Source organism: Arachis duranensis, chromosome 7 (genome assembly GCF_000817695.3).
Source record: "Arachis duranensis cultivar V14167 chromosome 7, aradu.V14167.gnm2.J7QH, whole genome shotgun sequence".
Taxonomy (NCBI): domain Eukaryota; kingdom Viridiplantae; phylum Streptophyta; class Magnoliopsida; order Fabales; family Fabaceae; genus Arachis; species Arachis duranensis.
Genome location: NC_029778.3, coordinates 5,673,118 through 5,691,273, shown reverse-complemented (window position 1 = coordinate 5,691,273; position 18,156 = coordinate 5,673,118). Strand labels below are relative to the sequence as shown.

Sequence of the window (18,156 nt, the reverse complement as noted above, 5' to 3'; positions counted from 1 at the left end):
ATTTGTATACTATATTATATTTATATATATATTGTATACTATATTATATATCATATCGCATACTCTATACTATATAGTGTAATAATTATGAAGTGTCAAAAAATTTTGTAATTATTATCAGGGGACGTCCTCTGTGAAGTATAGAACTTCTTCATATCATTGGTTAAGGGACATGCACGTCCATTGTCTTATATAGTCTTATGAGTGTACTCTCATGAGTTATATTTGAATAAATTAGGGAACACTTCATGTTTTTCTGTCGTTTTCTCATTGTACTCACATAGAATACAATTGTGAAGCGTCCCACCTTCCCCTCTCCAGAAATTTGTACTATAAATTTAGCAATCCTCTCCATTTGAAAAATATCCACCACTAGCTATTATAACCAAAGTCACTTTATTTCTTTGTTGCAAATGGCTACCACCTTCAACCTCATCAAGGACATCGACGCATCTCAAGACACCCTGACCTATAGGATAAATGTCAGGGTTATTAAAATTTGGTCCCTGTCTACGGCGGAGCAAAAATACCAAAAACCAATGTTGGAGCTGGTGGTCATGGATCATTTGGTAAACTGACAGCTTTTTTCTATCATTTGTTTTGTGTAATCTAACTTTAGAGATTAATCTAATTTTCAGTGAACCCATGTTATCTTTATGTAGGGAGATCGCATCCAATGCTCAATTAGAAACCATCAAAGAAGGCAGTTTGAGCATGAAGTGTCTGAGGGGAGTATATACACAATCTCCAACTTCACAGTCTCCTCGAATGATTTAAAGTACAAGGCCACTAACCATGCTAGCAGAATATATTTCAAAAGGGATACTCAAGTGAGGATGGTTCAGGATCCAACCTTTCCTCAACATGTTTTTCGCTTCATGCCCAACGAATTAATCCTTAACCACACTAATGCACAATCTCATCTAATTGGTATGACATGTCGTGTGCGGACTTGCAAGTTTGCATTGTTGAAATCAGGACCATACTAATTAACTAATTTTTTTTTGTCACAGATGTCATTGGCCTTCTCACTGCTAAGGGCGACATCATTGAATTCACTAAGAATGGGAAGAAGTGCATTTACATTGTGATAGAGCTTGATGATATGCAGTTAGTGTTATAACTTTATTTAGGCAACAATGTTACTAAATTATTAAACTAATGCCAACTTGCAGTCAATAACTGTCGTTTTGCTTTGGCCAACCTTATTTCTAACTATTTGTTCAATTTAAATGCAGGGGAAAGGGTAAGATCCGTTGCACACTGTGGGAAGAGTTTGCAACCCAACTGGTGAAGCATATGGAGGAACAACCAACAACAGAGTACATCCTAATTTTACAATTTGCAAAATTCAATCTCTTCAAAGGTTAGTCAAACCTGTAACAAAAATAACATACAAGATTATGCACACACATAGTTTGTATCTTGCTTAATGGTTACATAAAAGTGTTTGGTTTGTGGGAATCCTGGACAGGTACAATGGGTATATCAAATACCAATCACAATTCTATTATGCACATCAATGCTGATTTTCAGGAGGTGAAGGACTTTCGAAAGAGGTATGGATTTTTGCATTGTCATAGAATTCAAAATATTGACCAAAACATCAGGTCCCAGGGATAAAAATTCTATAAATTGGTTAATCAAATCCTTGGCAGTCTTATAATGTCAGGAGTCCCATCTGCGAATCAACTCACCCAAATAGTTGCTGAACCAGCATATTCCCTTGAAGAAGACCTCATCAACAATTCCATTTATAAGCCCATATCTGAGCTAAAAGAGACATTTGAGGTGCATATAGATTCCATGTTTATTTACAAGTAATCGATGTCTTCATGAAATTTAAAGCATGGTTATTGTAGGCTGGAACCTTTGTCACGATTGGCACCGTCATTGCCATTGATCCGAAGAACGGTTGGTGGTACAAAAGTTGCAAACAATGCTTCACTTCCCTAAGGGAAGCAGAAAATTCATACCATTGTGCAAAGTGCAACTCACACCCCTTGACACACACCCCAAGGTATGCAGTAGCGTCCACTTAAAATTGGTTTTGATAATCCAGAAATGGTGTCCATTGTGGGCTCATGTATTTGTTACCAGGTATAGCATTAATATGAAGGTTGCTGATGACACTGACACAGCTATTTTCTTGCTGTACGACAAAGAAGCCTCCAGATACTTGGGTATCTCTGCCTCTGATCTAAGGCTCGCACAACTAACTAGGGTATTTTCCCAATGCGCGTTATTTTGCCATGATGATTTTCCCCTGGAGTAGTCAAGTTACCCAACATCTAATGCAAACAAAAATGTGTATGTTGTTGTTTATTCAATTGAAATTCTATAGGGAGGAGTCCATGAGGAATATCCAACTGAGCTGAATGCATTGGTGGGGAAGAAATTCCTGTTCAAGTTAATTGTTAAGATGGAAGATGTCAATGCATTCCAACCCTGCAAGATTGTTGTTGCTAAACTTTGTGAGGAGGACACAATTATGAACAAGTTTCTTGAAAAGAACAACATATGTGAGGTGAGAAATAAGCATGCACATTTGATTAATGTCATCATGTCTGCCAGTTTGACTCAGATATCGTATTTATATTATGCAGCAAAGTGTGGGTGTTGAGAATTCTGAATTGCTTAGCATGAACACCGACTCTGCTGAGACCCCCAAGGTTTTTTGTATACTTTAGTCCAATGTGGTCACATATTGTAGTTTCTAACACTCACACGACTATTTACCAAAAAAATTTTTAGGACACAAGTGCCCCATCTACTGAGAATTCAATGGAGGTTCCGTTGGATGCATTCTCAACCCCCAAGAGCAAGATAATTACTGGTGGATGGTCCAAGAAACTAATTGATGTCTACCCAGAAGATCTTGATGCATCGTCTTCAAAGCGTAGGAAGGCCACCAACGGCGACAAGGCAACTCTTGCCAAAGAACATCATGATTAGTCAATTTGCAACTAAATAAGCACCTTTAAGGGTTCATAGTTCCCTATATCGGAATCAGAATGTGTGTCCGTCATGTGTGTCCCTCGCACCAATCCATTTTGTGTCTGCAGTGGGTTGACCTGTTGCAATCTCCTGTCGTCAGTCGCATGAATAACGTGGTTTATTCATAATGAACCACTGTTGTAGTTGTCTTTGTCGTGTCGTGTGTGTAGGGGAAGCATATGCAGTGTCCATGACATGTATGTGTTTCGTGTGTCTTTGCCTCAACTTGAATGATATGATGAGCCCATGCTATGCTCTAATGCCTTTGAATAAAAAAAATGCAACACCACGTCCATAAGAAAAATCGTCCTCCTTGCTTATTATCCTTTTAGATTGTGCTTGCATAAAATTCTCCTTATAATGTGCACAAAATACTCAAGGCATTATTGGGGAAGTTAAATCCATTATAATAATTAATGCAAAACATTATGGTTCCTCAAATGGCCAAATGGGTAATTGTTTCTAATTATTTGAACCATAATTTTGGATATGGAAAATCGAGCATTGATTGATTAGTAATATCATAAAATTTTGTTAACCCCACTGAAGTAAAGCAAGACACATGGACGCTGCACAAGTTAAGTAATAACACGTGTGCATACACTAGAAACATCATGGCATAATTATATATGCTGAATTGATGTTACAATATTATTTATTAGTTTTTTACAAGTTGTAAATTATTAGGGATTATCTCGGTGTTTAGATTAAAAATTATAATCAGTATTTATGTCAAATTGATTTGATAAATTTAAATTTCATTATAATTAGAAATCATTATTTAAATTATATTTTTCAAAATCATATTTTAATAAAAATTTTCTAAACTCATATCAATTTATGATAGTTAGAAGCTTTTTTTCCCAGAAAATTGTTTTGCTAATTGTTTTTAAAAATTTTAAAACTGTCTTAAAATATGTTATTTTTTTGTGCAAATCTTTTTATTCACCGTTTTTAATTTAATTCGGTGTTTCTAATAGAATTAATAATTTATGATTTATATTCTCAAACAATATCAATAGTAATTAAATTACACATTAATAAAAGAACACACCGTCAAAACTTTGTAAAGAGCAATAAAAAAATATTTCATACGAAAATATATATATCAATAAAGATAATTAAAAATTTTTATATCAACAATAGATGCGAAAAGTTCTATTAATATATGATAGCATAATCTTTTTTTGGATTAACATAATTATTTAGAAATTAAATCCAAAATTGGTGATGATGGTTCCTGTTATTTCATATTACAAATGAGACGGAAGGATACAACTAATAACAAATTAATTCTTCAATGCCAAACAAAACTAGAAACTAATGTAACACAGTACTGTGCCTAATTCTATGGTACCCTTTTTTAATTGATATATTCACTCATTGCAGAAACCCCTTTTCCCATAACTTTACTGCTCCTTACATTGCGTTATCGCACCACCAGTCTTATTTAAGGCACCAATATGTGCTCTTCTCCCAGTTTGAACTCAATATCGTTCCCCCAATTTTATATATATACTATTCTCATCATCTTTAGTTCTCCTGTTTCTCTTTCAACAAGTTCTTAACACACCATAATGACTACCTACACAAAGAAAGTGGAAAACTCTGGGGAAAACACCATACACAGACACCATGCACTTAACCAATCAGCTATGGTTGCAACAGAAGACAACAATAGGCCCATTCCTCTTGACTTTGATGATGATCGGGTGTTTTACCTCCATGTCGATCCTCGTGCTGTAAGTCATATTTATTGAGGTTTTGTAGTTATTCCACAGAGTAAACAAAATTATCTACTGAAATATTTGGTCTAAATTGATTTCGTTGCGCGTTTCTTTGTAGATCATTCATGAGCTGCCATCCATTTTTTACCGGAAGTACAAAGGTCTTCTTCGTGAAAGGATGGTTGTTGTAGACCACAATGACAATCAGATTGAGCTTTCCCTTGGCAAAGGTAATTCTTCTGGGTATATTATACATGGGTTTGACAATCTGGTCACTTGCTATGGCCTTTCCTCTGGGGGTTGGATGAAATTAATGTACGTGGGAGAAGATGTTTTTCTGGTGGTGAAGGTTAAAGATTGCTACATGGATAAAAAAGAATTCTCATCTCCGTACTCTAATCTAGCCACCAACACAGATGCTTTAACCCATCAATCTGCATCGACATACTCTTCCAAAGATTTAGGCATCTCATATCCCTCTGATCCAACCCACCAACACCAATTGACAAATCAATTATGTCCGCAGGTGAGCATCCTTCAAGAAACACCTCATTATCCGATTGTTACCGTCCCCCGAAATGAACCGCTAAATCTGACTTCTGATGTCCAAATAGTTTCCAAAGAAAGTTATTCTACAGGTGATTATCTTAAAAATGATCCCTCAAAGCAGTTCTCCGAACAGGATAAGGTTTTACAACCAGCCGAGCTAACCAATGAATCCACCATTTTTCAACAGCCAACCATTAGTAATCATTCACAGCCAGTACCACTACCGATCACGATTGGCCACATTCCATCCTTGCAAACAAATGTTCTTAACAAGCCAACCGGGTTATTATTTCAACCTCAGAAAATCGATTGGCCAGATCTGCACAGTGCTCCGACACAACCTTCAACGAGCATCTCGCATGTATTTTCTTGCATGAAGCTTCTCACATCAAACCAGGTGGACAATAGTGCTGTGGTAAGTAGGAAAGGATGCAACACATGTATTTCCGAATGTATTAGGTAAAAAACAACCATTGCAGCTAAGTTGCTCATTAACCTTTGAATTGAATATTTTGTTGCAGATTCTACCGCTACGATTTGCGCAGAATGCGTTCCCATCTAGGCACGACAATGTCAACGTTATACTCAACAATGGATGCTGCTATCGGCTGGGTTTAAGATGGAACAAATCTAGGAAGATTCAGTTATATCTGACTAGGGGTTGGAAGAGCTTTGCAAAGAGCAATGGATTTAGAGCTGGTACCCTTTTGAAATTTTTGGTCTCACCGGCGAATGAAAATACAATGCACGTCCAAGTCGTGAAACTGTGAGGCATGATCTCTATAGGTTTTCCTGTGGGTCAATATAAGGCAGTTACTGTTATGCTATTAGTTACCTTAAAATTTAGTATATGCGTTCTGTTGTGGCTGAATTAGTGTAGTGTATCTTTCAATTATGTTTAATGGATACTGGGAATTCTCAAATTTCTATAAACCACCTTATGCTGGATGACAAATACACCTGTGATGCAACTTAAAGTGATCTTTTATTATACACCAATTAATTAGTTTGAGCCAAATATCTATAGTGGATGAATAACTGTAATATTCAAACTGGTAATCAAACTCGCTGATTACAAAACTTCAGTCATGTCACCATGTTACAATCTACTCCATGGTCATGACCCAGACTATTACACATCTTCATTATATGTATGGGAATTAATCATGTCTTTGCTAAATATCAAATAGTGTTGAGTAAAAACTACTTTAGACTTAACCAGTCATTTTTCCGGTGAGCCCCATTATATTATATTCTTATATTCTTATAGTATATTATATTCTTATATACTAATAATACACTAATGCTCACAACCTAAATAACTTCTTCATCGAAAACTTATCCATTGTAAGGGAAGCCATTAACAATTTACATATTATGTACATTAATTATAATATAAACAATTATTTCTCCCGTGATCCGATCCCCACTATAATACAGTCTTATATTATATCATATTCTTATATACTAATAATATACTAATACTTACTACCTAAATAATTCATTCAATGTGAAAACTTTAATAATTTATAGATTGTGTATATTAGTTTGAATTTCCTTATCATCTCATTCTTTATTATCATACTTTAACTTTATTACTTTATCAGTACATATCTTTAACTCAGTAGAAATCATTACCTTTCGTCCAAGCCGACTATGGTAATTGTGCACCAGACTGTCACCCATTTCATATCATCTGCTGTTATCTTCTTCTATATTCTGCATTATTAACGTTACATACAAACTATGGTTGAGTATCAATCTCAACTTACCGTGGGGTCAATCATGCACATATTCCCATCTTACTTTAAAGGATTACTTTTTGTTTACTCTTTGTGGTATGCGTATCTGAGCAACAAAAAGAATAGGCAATAATGATATCTAATTTTATCTTCATTAGCCTAAGGAATATATCTAATGTATTTATGATATTTAATTTTTATTTAATTTTTATTCCTTAAAAAAAAGGAACAGAATGTTCCATTCCTGTGATACTAATCAGCTATAAATAGGCAACTACTTTAAAGGCAAAAACATGTTCACAACACAAAACTATAAACCCATTGTATTTAGTTACTGAAACATGTAGCCACTTGCGTTCATTAATGGATCTGGTGGTTTATATCCTTCTAGAAGTTCATTGCCACCAGCCTTTAATAGCTCTATTCTTATGCCAAACCTGAACTCCGAATACTACACCTACTATATTCAGTTAGCTGCACTTGCAAAAGACATATCTTTCACTCTCCAGAATGCAAACTGATCATAAAGTCCATGACATTGATCAACAATGCCGAGTATTTTATCTCACCGTAGACCCATTGTCGGTACGACTTGATCACCGCCCTAACTTTATATTATTGTTTATTTTAGCGTTTTTGATTCTCTATTCATATAACATGGAGTTTAAAACTTTGTACAGGTTACGTATATTAGGATCCTTTGCCTATTATTGACTATTTCCTCATCTATTTTTAACAGATGATGCATGCTATACCAAGCCTATTCTATAGACAATACTGTGACATCCTAAATGATAAAATGCAAGTGGTTGATCCTAATCGAAACACCATTCAACTGCGAATCATAAAGGGTTATAACACAGCTTATATTGTAGAAGGTTTGGATAAGTTGGTTTATGTGTATGGACTTTCACATGGAGGAACCATCAAGCTGAGGTTTCTCTTTGATGACATATTCTATGTCATCAAGGTGAAGAATGATAAGATGGAGAACGTACCGATCCGTTACCATTATCTGAAAGAACCATTTTCTAAAAAGACTTCTCTAAAGGGAAAAGAGGTTGTTCCACATGATCCTTTCTTTGATGAGGTTGAAAGATTTCACAACGCAACTTACAAGCCAGACAAAAACAGGAAAATCACTTCACAAACTAAAAGGAGTACTATGCCAAAACATGGCCTCTTTAATAAATCAAAGATCCTTCATGGGGTTCCAATCTCTGCACATCATCACCCCAGAGACTCAGCAACTACTGCTGGTAAAAACAACATTCACAAGCATCTTTCAAAGCCTCTAGACATTGATCTTAATGTTGTTCCCCAAATTGAGGATGATGTCATTCAAACAATGGAACATGTAAGCATGAACACCATCGAAAGTTGCAAGGGCACAGTGGTTGCCGAAGTTAACAAGGACACATACCCCATAATACCTTTCAAGGATCATGAGTTTCCACATGCATCCAATGAAGATCAGTTTGTGAACCTGCCAAACCATCCTTTTAATTATGCAGAATTCAATGGACCATCCTTTGTCCACTTTATGCCCATGCATTGGCCACGAAACTCCCACTATTTCAAACGTGTCTGCTTGATTGCCATCCGCAATATTCAAGCCTCCTTTGTGGTAACTGTGTTCCCTTAATGTCTAATTTATTTTTGGAGGATAATTAACTTTAATCGGTTCAGTAACTTTATGGTGTCATTTCTTATCCTTCTAATTTACAGGTCCTACCTCCAAGGTTTGCTAGATCTGCATTTCCTTCTAGGTTGGACTATGTACGTGTTATTCAAGTTGGAGGCATTGAACAAACCATGGGAATTCGCTGGACATTTATCTCTACATTTGTTGAAGATGTACTCACTAGAGGATGGAAAGCTTTTGTAAGAAACAATCTATTAAGGCCAGGAAGTATTCTGAGGTTCATCGTGATATCCTTAGACGAGACGGTCATGTACGTGGAGCTGTTGAAGCTCTAATCACAATGCCCTCCACTCTTTGTTTCCACGTATTAGTTTAGATGGGAGAAATCTTTTTGTGGAGTCACTCTGGGAACCATTGGTCTAAGTAATCCTCATATAGTAGAACTCATTCTTATGGTTATAAGAAGTGAATCGAAAGAGGCATATGATGGTTCATGGAGTTACTTTTCAAGCCACACTATAACAGTCCATTTTGTGTAAATGATGTGCAAAGTATTTTAGTTTATGCCATGCAATGAATGAGTGGAGTTTATATTTACGTGGAATCGAAGAAGTAGTTAATTGAACAAGATGCAAAGTAGTTAAGTAGTTTGTGCAAAGTTATTTCACAGAAGATTTCCATTCAACATTTGGTTTCATCATACTCAAATAGGATCGATATCCCCACTCATTGAAGATGATGCATGCTATACCAATCCTGTTATATAGACTATATACTGTGACATTCTAAATGATAAGATGCAAGTGGTGATCCTAATCGAAACACCGTTTAACTGCATATCATGAAGGGTTATAACACAGCTTATATTGTAGAAGGTTTGGATAAGTTGGTTTATGTGTATGGATTTTCAAATAGAGGAACCATTAAGTTCAGGTTTCACCTCGATTACATATTCTAAGTGATCAAGGTGAAGCATGATAATATGGAGAACGTACACATCGATTACCATTATATAAATGAAACATTTTCTAAAAAGACTTCCATAAAGGAAGAAAAGGTTGTTCCACATGATCCTTTCTTTCATGAGGCTAAGAAAATTTCACAATGCAACTTCCAAGCCAGAGAAAAACAAGAAACGCAGGTCACAGTAATTCATTCTTTGTATATTGAATAATTCATTAGCCTTATTAAGTGTAGCCATTAGCCTTTCCATTCAATAATTTATTCTTTGTATAATCAAATTCTCACTCATTATGATATAAAAGATACACAAATATTCAACACAGCAAGTCTTTTTCCATCGACTGATCAGTTTTAATCGAAATAGTAATCATGCTATAAATTAAGTTATATGTCTATTATCATGTAAATTGGATGGAGTAATTTTTCATACATACTTGCATGGTGTTAATGCCAATTTTATGTTATACATCACTATCTTTATAAAATCAGATTTTCGTTTAGTACACAAATTTAACTTTTTAATTTATCGTTTTGAATTTTTAGTTTTTATAAATATATAAATTTGATTTATAAATTTATGTTTCACTAAATTTGAACACAAATCAGATTCTTCAATTTATATATTTACAAAATCTATAACTCAAGTGTTATAAAATCCGAGAATCATATTTTTTAATTAATTTTATAACTTTTTAAATCTAATATTCAGATTTCATAATTAAAATTAAAAAGTTTAACATCTGTAATAGAAAAAAAAAAACGCACCGCCTTATCATTACAGTATATTACATGTATTGTTACCCCATCTTTAAAAAAATTAGCATACAAAGAAAAGCAGAATTTATTCTAGAAACCAAAATAAGAAGAAAAAGGAAATTGTGAATCAGAAAAAGTTGCTGAAGTGGTGACCAAATCCATATTGAGCACCACCGCAACCAGCCTGTCCCTTTCTCTCAAATAAAATTAATTTTTTATACACTGTATAATTAAAAAAATTACCAATAATGCATATTTTCCTCACCTCAGCATCATCAACCATTTATTTTAGCAGAAACTATTTTTAATATTGAAAGAGATATGGTATTTTAGTTGAATATTGAAAGTTTAAACTGATGTAAATAGAAAAATTTCTAAAATTATGCGGTGAAATCAAAGAAAATGACACATTAAAATTTATCTATTATTTTTTCTATTTTTCTATTTTAAGATTCTCCTAATTTTTGTCTTAACATATTTATTATAAGAATGTCAATGTTATTTTATACAAAACAATACAATAATTCATCACTACCGATATATTTACACAGCATGCCCTTTTTGTCTTTACTGTAATGGAGTGATATTGGTGGAAGTATATCATTCAATTATGTGAACATATAGAATATAATGGACCATAATATTTTATTTCAATTATGATACAAAGTAAGCAGCATTATGTAGAATTATATTTGAGCCTAAAGGTAATATTTATATATATTAATTCGTAGCATTAGTTAATAGTTATTTTTATCAATTCGTGATATTAGTTATGAGTTTATATGTTAGTTAATATTATGAACTTAGAATGGAGCATACAGTTTTCAGAATATAAACTTTTAATTTGTATTTTAATATAGTATTATATTTTCATTTATGATATTCGTTAGTAATTTCGTGTCTATCACGAACTCCTCTTATCTCCACCTAATCTCCATGGCTTAAAAATTTTATACATAGAGTTTATTACCAAATGAGGCTTTTATAACTCATTCAGCATCACATGTGCTTTAAGCCATCAATCTGCATCCACAGACTCTCCCAAATATTTAGACCTGTCATGTCCCTCTCATCCAAGCCACCAAGACGACTCGACAACTCAATTATGTACTCAGGTGAGCGTCCTTCAATAAATACCTCATCATCCGATTACTACCATCTTCAGAATCCTGACTGCCCAGATTTCTACAATGCTCCAACACACCTTTGAAGGAGCAGCTCGCATGTATTTTCTTGCATGAAGCTTTTCCCATCAAACTAGGTGGACAATAGTGTTGTGGTTAGCAGGAAAAGCAGCAACACATGTACAACTCATTCAGCATCAATTATATAGTGTTGTATCATCCGCCCATCTGCAATGGATTATAGTGATTACATACTGAGCCCAAAACTAGCTAGACTGCAGAGAAGATTCATCTTAGCCGAGAAGAGAGCTCCCCAGCGAGGTGTTGCACCTGACAGAAAAATTCCACAAGGTAAACTTAGTTAGTTAAAAATGGATACATACTTATTAGGATGCAACACTGCTAAATCTATTTATCAAATGGTTAATGTAATGCATGCGATGCATTAATCAGGTTGGAATGTGAGTCCTGTACTACCTCTTAAGAGAAGTTCAGCCACTCTCACTCAATTAACATCACCATCCATTGTTATAAACCCAACGACGAACTCAGAAGCGAATAGAAAAGACTCCTCTAGAAGCGATGCTCCTCTATATTCAAATGCCGACAATGCTTCAGAGGATGCTAAGTCTGCAGAGATAGGTCATCAACAAAGAAGTCCACTTTCAAATATTACGAATGGTATAATTATCTATCTTGCAAAGTTCAGCAGATCTAACATACCAAATTGTTTTCATTTATGGTGACGCCTTATAGCCTGTAACATGTTTTGTTCCTTTTAGTGTACCAAAGTGACCAGGTTGCATCCAGCTCTAAAGATATAACCATTCCTAATAGTGATTGCAATCGTCAAAACAAACATTACAAGGATAAAGATCCAGCAACTCAATGCAGTAGCAACAAAACAACAAAGCTCAGTAGCTTGCATTTCAGCATCGAAGAACAACGGTATTCACTAACATACCCTTCTAATTTCACCTGTAACATATCAGCATGTAAACACCAAAAAATGCCTCCCGTATAGCTAGCTTCGACCTGACGTCGCATCCATTTAAAATGAAACATTTGCATCACATCCAATAACAAGACCTTCAATCACACCCAAAAACAGAGCCACATTTTATGAAACAGGAATTTCACAACTGAACTAGCTACGAGTCAAAACTCATCGCATCCTCGCGGAGAAATAACAGCATTGGATCGAGGCCATCATGAACAGGGAAATCATGATCCGAATACAGATTACAATGGTGAGTAGACAAAGACAAAATCTTAATTAGTTTTATCCCACTAATCTAATAAGTTATAGCTAGAACCATGCAGTAATTGTGTTTCTCCTATAAAATAATGCAGTATTAGATGCCTTTGATGATACTGGAATAGACTCTGAATATGTACATCAACACCACACAGCCGATTGGCAAGGTAAAAGACAATAACTCTAATGATTTCTATCTCTAACTACGGGGTGAAAATGGGTCGAGCTGAAGGACTTTTGCTTCTGTCAAGCCTATCCCATGTTGAAAATACATGCCTTGAGTCTAGGCCTATTACCTTTTATCTGTTTTTTTCCCATGCTTGATCTCTAACTGTTTAAATTCTGATAACCCGATGAGCTTATTTCAGGTGCCTATTTTGTGAATTATAGGACAAAAAAAAATTCTAAAATGACATATCTTAAGATTTATAATTCATAGTTATTTAGGAATAATCCATTTATATATCAATCCTTAGTTATGTATCATAAAATTACTTAAAGTTCTTAAACTTTTTTTTAACAAAAAAGGTACAATGTGAACTATCTTGACTATTTATTCTTTTTTACTATTGTTTTTATTTAATAAAAGTGATTATTTCAACCTTTATACTAACAATACTTTTTATTTTAATAGATACATAATTTGACCAGTTCCAACCAGCTTTGTAGGTTTTAAAATCTTAATCGTCATTAAACCTACTTTGTAGGCTCTTTTTTCAAACCTATGAATTGACATTTTTAACTAATTAACTAATATACTTTACAAAAAGCCTAAGCCTGCACTCTTTTATACAATAAGCCAAGCCACGAGCTCCATCGGGTAGGCCGACCCTCTTCAACCCCTAAGTCTAACTCAACCCTCAACTAATTTTAAAATATGTTAAGAATTTTCCTATTAAGTGTCAGCAGATCAAACACAAATTTATCCGGATCTGTCCGTGGAATCCATTACAGAAGAAGGTATCATAAAAATATTAGTACTCAATGATGGTTAATTGTTACTTTCATAATTTGAGTATCTGTCAAGCATACTAATATTTTAATTCCATAATGATGAAACTGCAGATACGTGGGATGCTGGAGATCCAGTCCACCGTTGTTTACATTGCAATGCATGCATGTGGGGAAGAGAGAGGCTGTGTAAAAGTAAAAGGAGTGAAATTCCTAAATTTGGACTATGTTGCATGAATGGAAAAGTTGTCTTACCATTGCTGAAAAGAGTCCCTCAAGTTCTTGAAGATCTTCATTGTGGTGACCACGACCAAGGACGACATTTCAGGAAGAATATACGAAAATATAATTCAATGTTTGCATTCACGTCAATGGCTGGAAAAGTCAATCGTAGTATAAACAATGGAATAGCTCCACCGAATTTTTCCATAAGTGGTCAGAACTATCATTCAATTGGCAGCTTGATCCCTACCAAGAATGATAGGCCCAGGTTTGCTCAGTTGTACATATATGACACGGAGAATGAAATACAAAGTAGGATATCAGCCGTAAGGTACAATAATGCTATGAGTATGCATTGTAAATTCTTTCTTGCTAATAATTAACTCATCAAATGATAAATTCTTTCTGTGATGTATATTGATTTCCTAACGGGGTGAATGATCTCTGGATTCTCAGGTCCACTGAATCAACTAGCATTCTAGAATCCCAGATCGTAAACAGATTAAAGGATATGCTCGATACGTGTAACCCTCTTGCGAAAAGCTTTCGGTCTGCGAGAGATAGATTCAGTAATGGAAAAACTTCTGAAATCAAACTAAGGCTAATAAGGAAGAGAGAAACAGATGGAAGGGTGTATAACTTACCTACTGCGTCTGAGGTTGCCATTCTAATTGTGGGCGACATAGATGACTCAATTCTTCAAAGGGATATAATTATTGAGACGACATCAAACAAGTTACAAAGGATAGATGTTCTCCATCCATTATACTTGGCTCTTCAATATCCCTTAATATTTCCATATGGAGAGGATGGATTTAGACCTGGAATCGAGACTTCAATGCAATATGGTCTTGATAGCACAAAAAAGCGAAAGACCATTAGTATGAGAGAGTTCTTCTCATTTCGCCTCCAAATGCGAGTGGAAGAGTCCCCCATTATATTACAATGTCGAAGATTACTTCAGCAATTTTTGGTTGATGCTTACACTATGATAGAGTCTGAACGGCTTAGTTTCATTCGACACAACCAACCAAAATTAAGAGTTGACAAGTATAATGCACTACATGAGTCGTTAGTCCGAGGAGAAGCTAATGCCGTTGCAACTGGTCAAAGGATTATCCTACCAAGTAGCTTCACAGGTGGTCCGAGGTACATGTTTAACAACTGCAAAGATGCTTTTGCAATATGCAAGTATGCGGGGTACCCCAGTTTTTTTATTACAATAACATGCAATCCTGAGTGGGATGAGATCAAACGTCTTTTAAGGGGAACAAGATTCAAGGCAGAAGACCGTCCAGACATTTTAGCACGGATTTTTAGCATCAAGCTTGGTGAGTTGATCACAGACTTTAAACAGGGTAGATTCTTTGGGAAGATAACCGCATGTAAGTACAGTTTAATTCCCTTTTGTATCAACTGTTAACTTTGAGTGTATAACAAAGATTTCTTATGTATAGATGTTTGCACCGTAGAATTCCAAAAGAGGGGGCTTCCACATGCACACATCCTGTTGTTCATGCACCCGTTATACAAGCCTAAGTCACCCGAGGATATTGACAAGCTTATTTCAGCTGAGATTCCAGATAAACTTACAAGGCCAAAATTATATGCAGCTGTTGAGAAGTTCATGGTACATGGCCCGTGTGGTAGGTATAACAATAACAGCCCTTACATGTCAAATGGACGGTGCTCAAAGTATTACCCCAAGCCCTTTAGAGCAAGGACAATAGTTGATGAAGCTGGATTCCCGAAGTACAGAAGGTCAGACAACGGGATGACAATCGTGAAGAAGAATGTAGTGCTTGATAATTCATACGTTGTACCGTACAACCCATCCCTCTTGCTAAAGTACGGATGCCACATCAATGTCGAGCACACATGTCAGACGTCTGCAATAAAGTATCTGTTCAAGTACGTTCACAAGGGCAATGATCGGGTAACTGCTTCTTTCTACCAAACCAATGCAGAAGGAGAAATTGAACAAGTGGTTGATGAGATACGCAATTACTACGACTGCCGATACATCTCATCGTGCGAAGCAGCTTGGCGGATATTTGGGTATGATATCCAACAAAAAGAACCTTCCGTTATTCGACTACCATTCCACTTGCCCAATGAACACCCTGTTGTGTTCAGAGACTATGAGAACATAGTTGATGTAACTGAAAGGGTTGATGGGAAGCTAACGAAATTCCTAGCATGGATGCTTGCTAATAAATTATATCCTTTTGGTCGTACCCTTACTTATAGCCAATTTCCAAATAAATTCGTTTGGAAGGATGACGTCGGTATGTGGATGCCAAGGAAACAAGGGTATTCTATTGGCCGACTAACACATGTTCCACGTGGGAATGGTGAGGACTATTACCTAAGATTGTTGCTAAACATACAAAAAGGATGTCTCAGCTTCGTCGAATTGCGTACAGTGGAGGGTGTTGTGTATGGTACATTCAAGGAAGCATGTTATGCCTTAGGATTGTTGCAGGATGATAAAGAATTTATTGACGCTATCTTCGAAGTAGGCACATGGGCTTCTGCAAATTACATTCGTGATCTATTTGTGGTGTTGTTGTTGTCCAATAACATGGGAAGGCCAGAAATTGTTTGGGAGCAGTGTTATAGTGTATTATCCGAAGACATATTGTTCACTCACCGAAGAAGTTTGCACTGTCTAGGTATCGCAATGACCACTTTTCCTGACAATGTTAACCCCTGAAACATATTCTGCTTTATATTAACCCAAGTTACTAATATTCTTGCCTCATAATTTTGCAGAGCTACATCTTTCAGATGAAGAAATCATGAACATCACACTTTCAAAGATTGAGGACAAACTTCAAGCAAATGGTAGGTCTCTAAAAGAATTTAAAGGCATGCCATATCCAATAATGGGTGTTCTTGACGACATACAAGACCGCATTATAATGGATGAATTGAATTTTGACCTTCAAGCACTCAAAACTTACTTAACCGAAAACCTAACTAAGATGAACAGAGATTAAAAGATAGCATTTGAAACCATTATTCATGCAGTTGATAACAACACCGGAGGCTTTTTCTTTGTGTATGGTTATGGTGGTACTGGGAAAACGTATCTATATAATACCCTATCAGCTGCAATAAGAAGCGACCGTGGCATCGTTCTTAATGTTGCATCCAGTGGAATTGCCTCGCTGTTGCTTCCAAATGGTCGAACAGCTCATTCAAGGTTCAAGATCCCCCTAGATTTGAACGAGGATTCTGTATGTTGTATTAAGCAAGGTACTTCCCTTGCCAAGCTGGTCTGCAGATCAAAGCTTATTATATGGGATGAGGCACCTATGTTGAACAAACTATGTTACGAAGCACTCGATAGATGCTTGCGTGACATTCTTAGGGGTGAATCATACTACAATGCAGAAATTCCATTTGGAGGTAAAGTTGTAGTTTTAGGGGGTGACTTTAGGCAAATCCTTCCTGTGATTCCAATGGGATCCCGCCAAGATATTGTTCAAGCATCACTCAATTCTTCTTACTTGTGGCAACACTGTACCGTGTTAAGGCTGACGATGAACATGCGACTTACTGTTGGAGTAAGTGACGAAGAACTTGAAGAAATTAGTAAATTCTCAGAATGGCTATTAAGTATTGGGGATGGCTTGGCCGGGGATTCCACCGATGGAGAGTCAGAGGTTCAAATTGACGAACATATTTTGATTGCCGATGCAGACAATCCATTTGACAGCATGGTTGATTTTGTGTACCCAAACCTGTTGTCTAATCTAAACAGCATGACATTCTTCAAAGATCGATCAATACTAGGTCCTACATTGGAAGTTATCAACGAGGTTAATGCTACAATAATGGATCGATTAGAAGGAGAAGAAAAGTTGTACTTAAGCTCGGATACTTTGTGTGTGGAGGAAGGAAACATGGAGTCAGATCTAGACACACTTACACCAGATATTCTTAACGCCATTAATTGCTCAGGATTGCCTCCGCACAAGTTGACCTTGAAAGTAAGTGTACCCGTCATGTTATTACGTAACATTGACCAATCCAATGGGTTATGTAACGGTACAAGGCTACAGGTGAGGAGATTGGGCAGCCACATCATCGAATGTGTGACATTAACAGGGGACAATGTAGGTCAAGTCGTGATAATCCCGGGCATGAACATGATCCCGAACAACCAAGCTTTACCATTTAGGTTTCAGCGAAGACAATTCCCAATCATTGTTTC

The 18,156-nt window shown here is 35.8% G+C and overlaps 4 protein-coding genes across 6 annotated transcripts in view; 3 read left to right on the top strand and 1 right to left on the bottom strand.

The window, feature by feature from the left end:
- Positions 1 to 3,283, top strand: part of LOC110273889 (replication factor A protein 1-like) — a 7,717-nt gene extending 4,434 nt beyond the window's left edge. The window contains exons 2-12 of the mRNA XM_052251785.1: positions 441 to 569; positions 663 to 930; positions 1,014 to 1,110; positions 1,239 to 1,366; positions 1,475 to 1,559; positions 1,659 to 1,791; positions 1,863 to 2,020; positions 2,101 to 2,224; positions 2,345 to 2,527; positions 2,607 to 2,672; positions 2,755 to 3,283. Coding sequence (XP_052107745.1) covers positions 540 to 569; positions 663 to 930; positions 1,014 to 1,110; positions 1,239 to 1,366; positions 1,475 to 1,559; positions 1,659 to 1,791; positions 1,863 to 2,020; positions 2,101 to 2,224; positions 2,345 to 2,527; positions 2,607 to 2,672; positions 2,755 to 2,955 — 1,473 coding nt within the window. The 5' untranslated portion in view covers positions 441 to 539 and the 3' untranslated portion in view covers positions 2,956 to 3,283. The remainder of the gene's footprint in view (positions 1 to 440; positions 570 to 662; positions 931 to 1,013; positions 1,111 to 1,238; positions 1,367 to 1,474; positions 1,560 to 1,658; positions 1,792 to 1,862; positions 2,021 to 2,100; positions 2,225 to 2,344; positions 2,528 to 2,606; positions 2,673 to 2,754) is intronic.
- LOC107496662 (uncharacterized) overlaps positions 1 to 18,156 on the bottom strand; it is a 60,569-nt gene that overhangs the window by 24,642 nt on the left and 17,771 nt on the right. The gene's annotated exons all lie outside the window — the stretch shown is intronic.
- Positions 11,433 to 16,943, top strand: LOC127740617 (uncharacterized). Of its 2 annotated transcripts, XM_052251781.1 has the most exons (10): positions 11,433 to 11,854; positions 11,957 to 12,184; positions 12,286 to 12,451; positions 12,635 to 12,753; positions 12,857 to 12,928; positions 13,671 to 13,721; positions 13,827 to 14,265; positions 14,391 to 15,319; positions 15,392 to 16,609; positions 16,710 to 16,943. In XM_052251781.1, exons 1-10 carry the CDS (start codon positions 11,737 to 11,739, stop codon positions 16,934 to 16,936), a joined length of 3,567 nt encoding a protein of 1,188 aa, XP_052107741.1. In that variant the 5' UTR covers positions 11,433 to 11,736; the 3' UTR covers positions 16,937 to 16,943. The 2 variants fall into 2 exon arrangements, with proteins under 2 accessions (XP_052107741.1, XP_052107742.1); XM_052251782.1 differs by lacking the exon at positions 13,671 to 13,721.
- Positions 16,962 to 18,123, top strand: LOC127740483 (uncharacterized). Its single transcript, XM_052251456.1, has 3 exons — positions 16,962 to 16,998; positions 17,049 to 17,932; positions 17,998 to 18,123. Exons 1-3 carry the CDS (start codon positions 16,962 to 16,964, stop codon positions 18,121 to 18,123), a joined length of 1,047 nt encoding a protein of 348 aa, XP_052107416.1.

Coding starts and splice junctions, on each gene's coding strand:
- LOC127740617 (XM_052251781.1), top strand. CDS start 11,737: ATGGATTATAGTGATTACATACTGAGCCCAAAACTAGCTAGACTGCAG. Junction 12,452..12,634: donor TTCAGCATCGAAGAACAACG/GTATTCACTAAC, acceptor TTTATGAAACAG/GAATTTCACAACTGAACTAG. Junction 13,722..13,826: donor GGAATCCATTACAGAAGAAG/GTATCATAAAAA, acceptor ATGAAACTGCAG/ATACGTGGGATGCTGGAGAT.
- LOC127740483 (XM_052251456.1), top strand. CDS start 16,962: ATGCAGTTGATAACAACACCGGAGGCTTTTTCTTTGT. Junction 16,999..17,048: donor ACCGGAGGCTTTTTCTTTGT/GTATGGTTATGG, acceptor ATACCCTATCAG/CTGCAATAAGAAGCGACCGT. Junction 17,933..17,997: donor CGCACAAGTTGACCTTGAAA/GTAAGTGTACCC, acceptor TAACGGTACAAG/GCTACAGGTGAGGAGATTGG.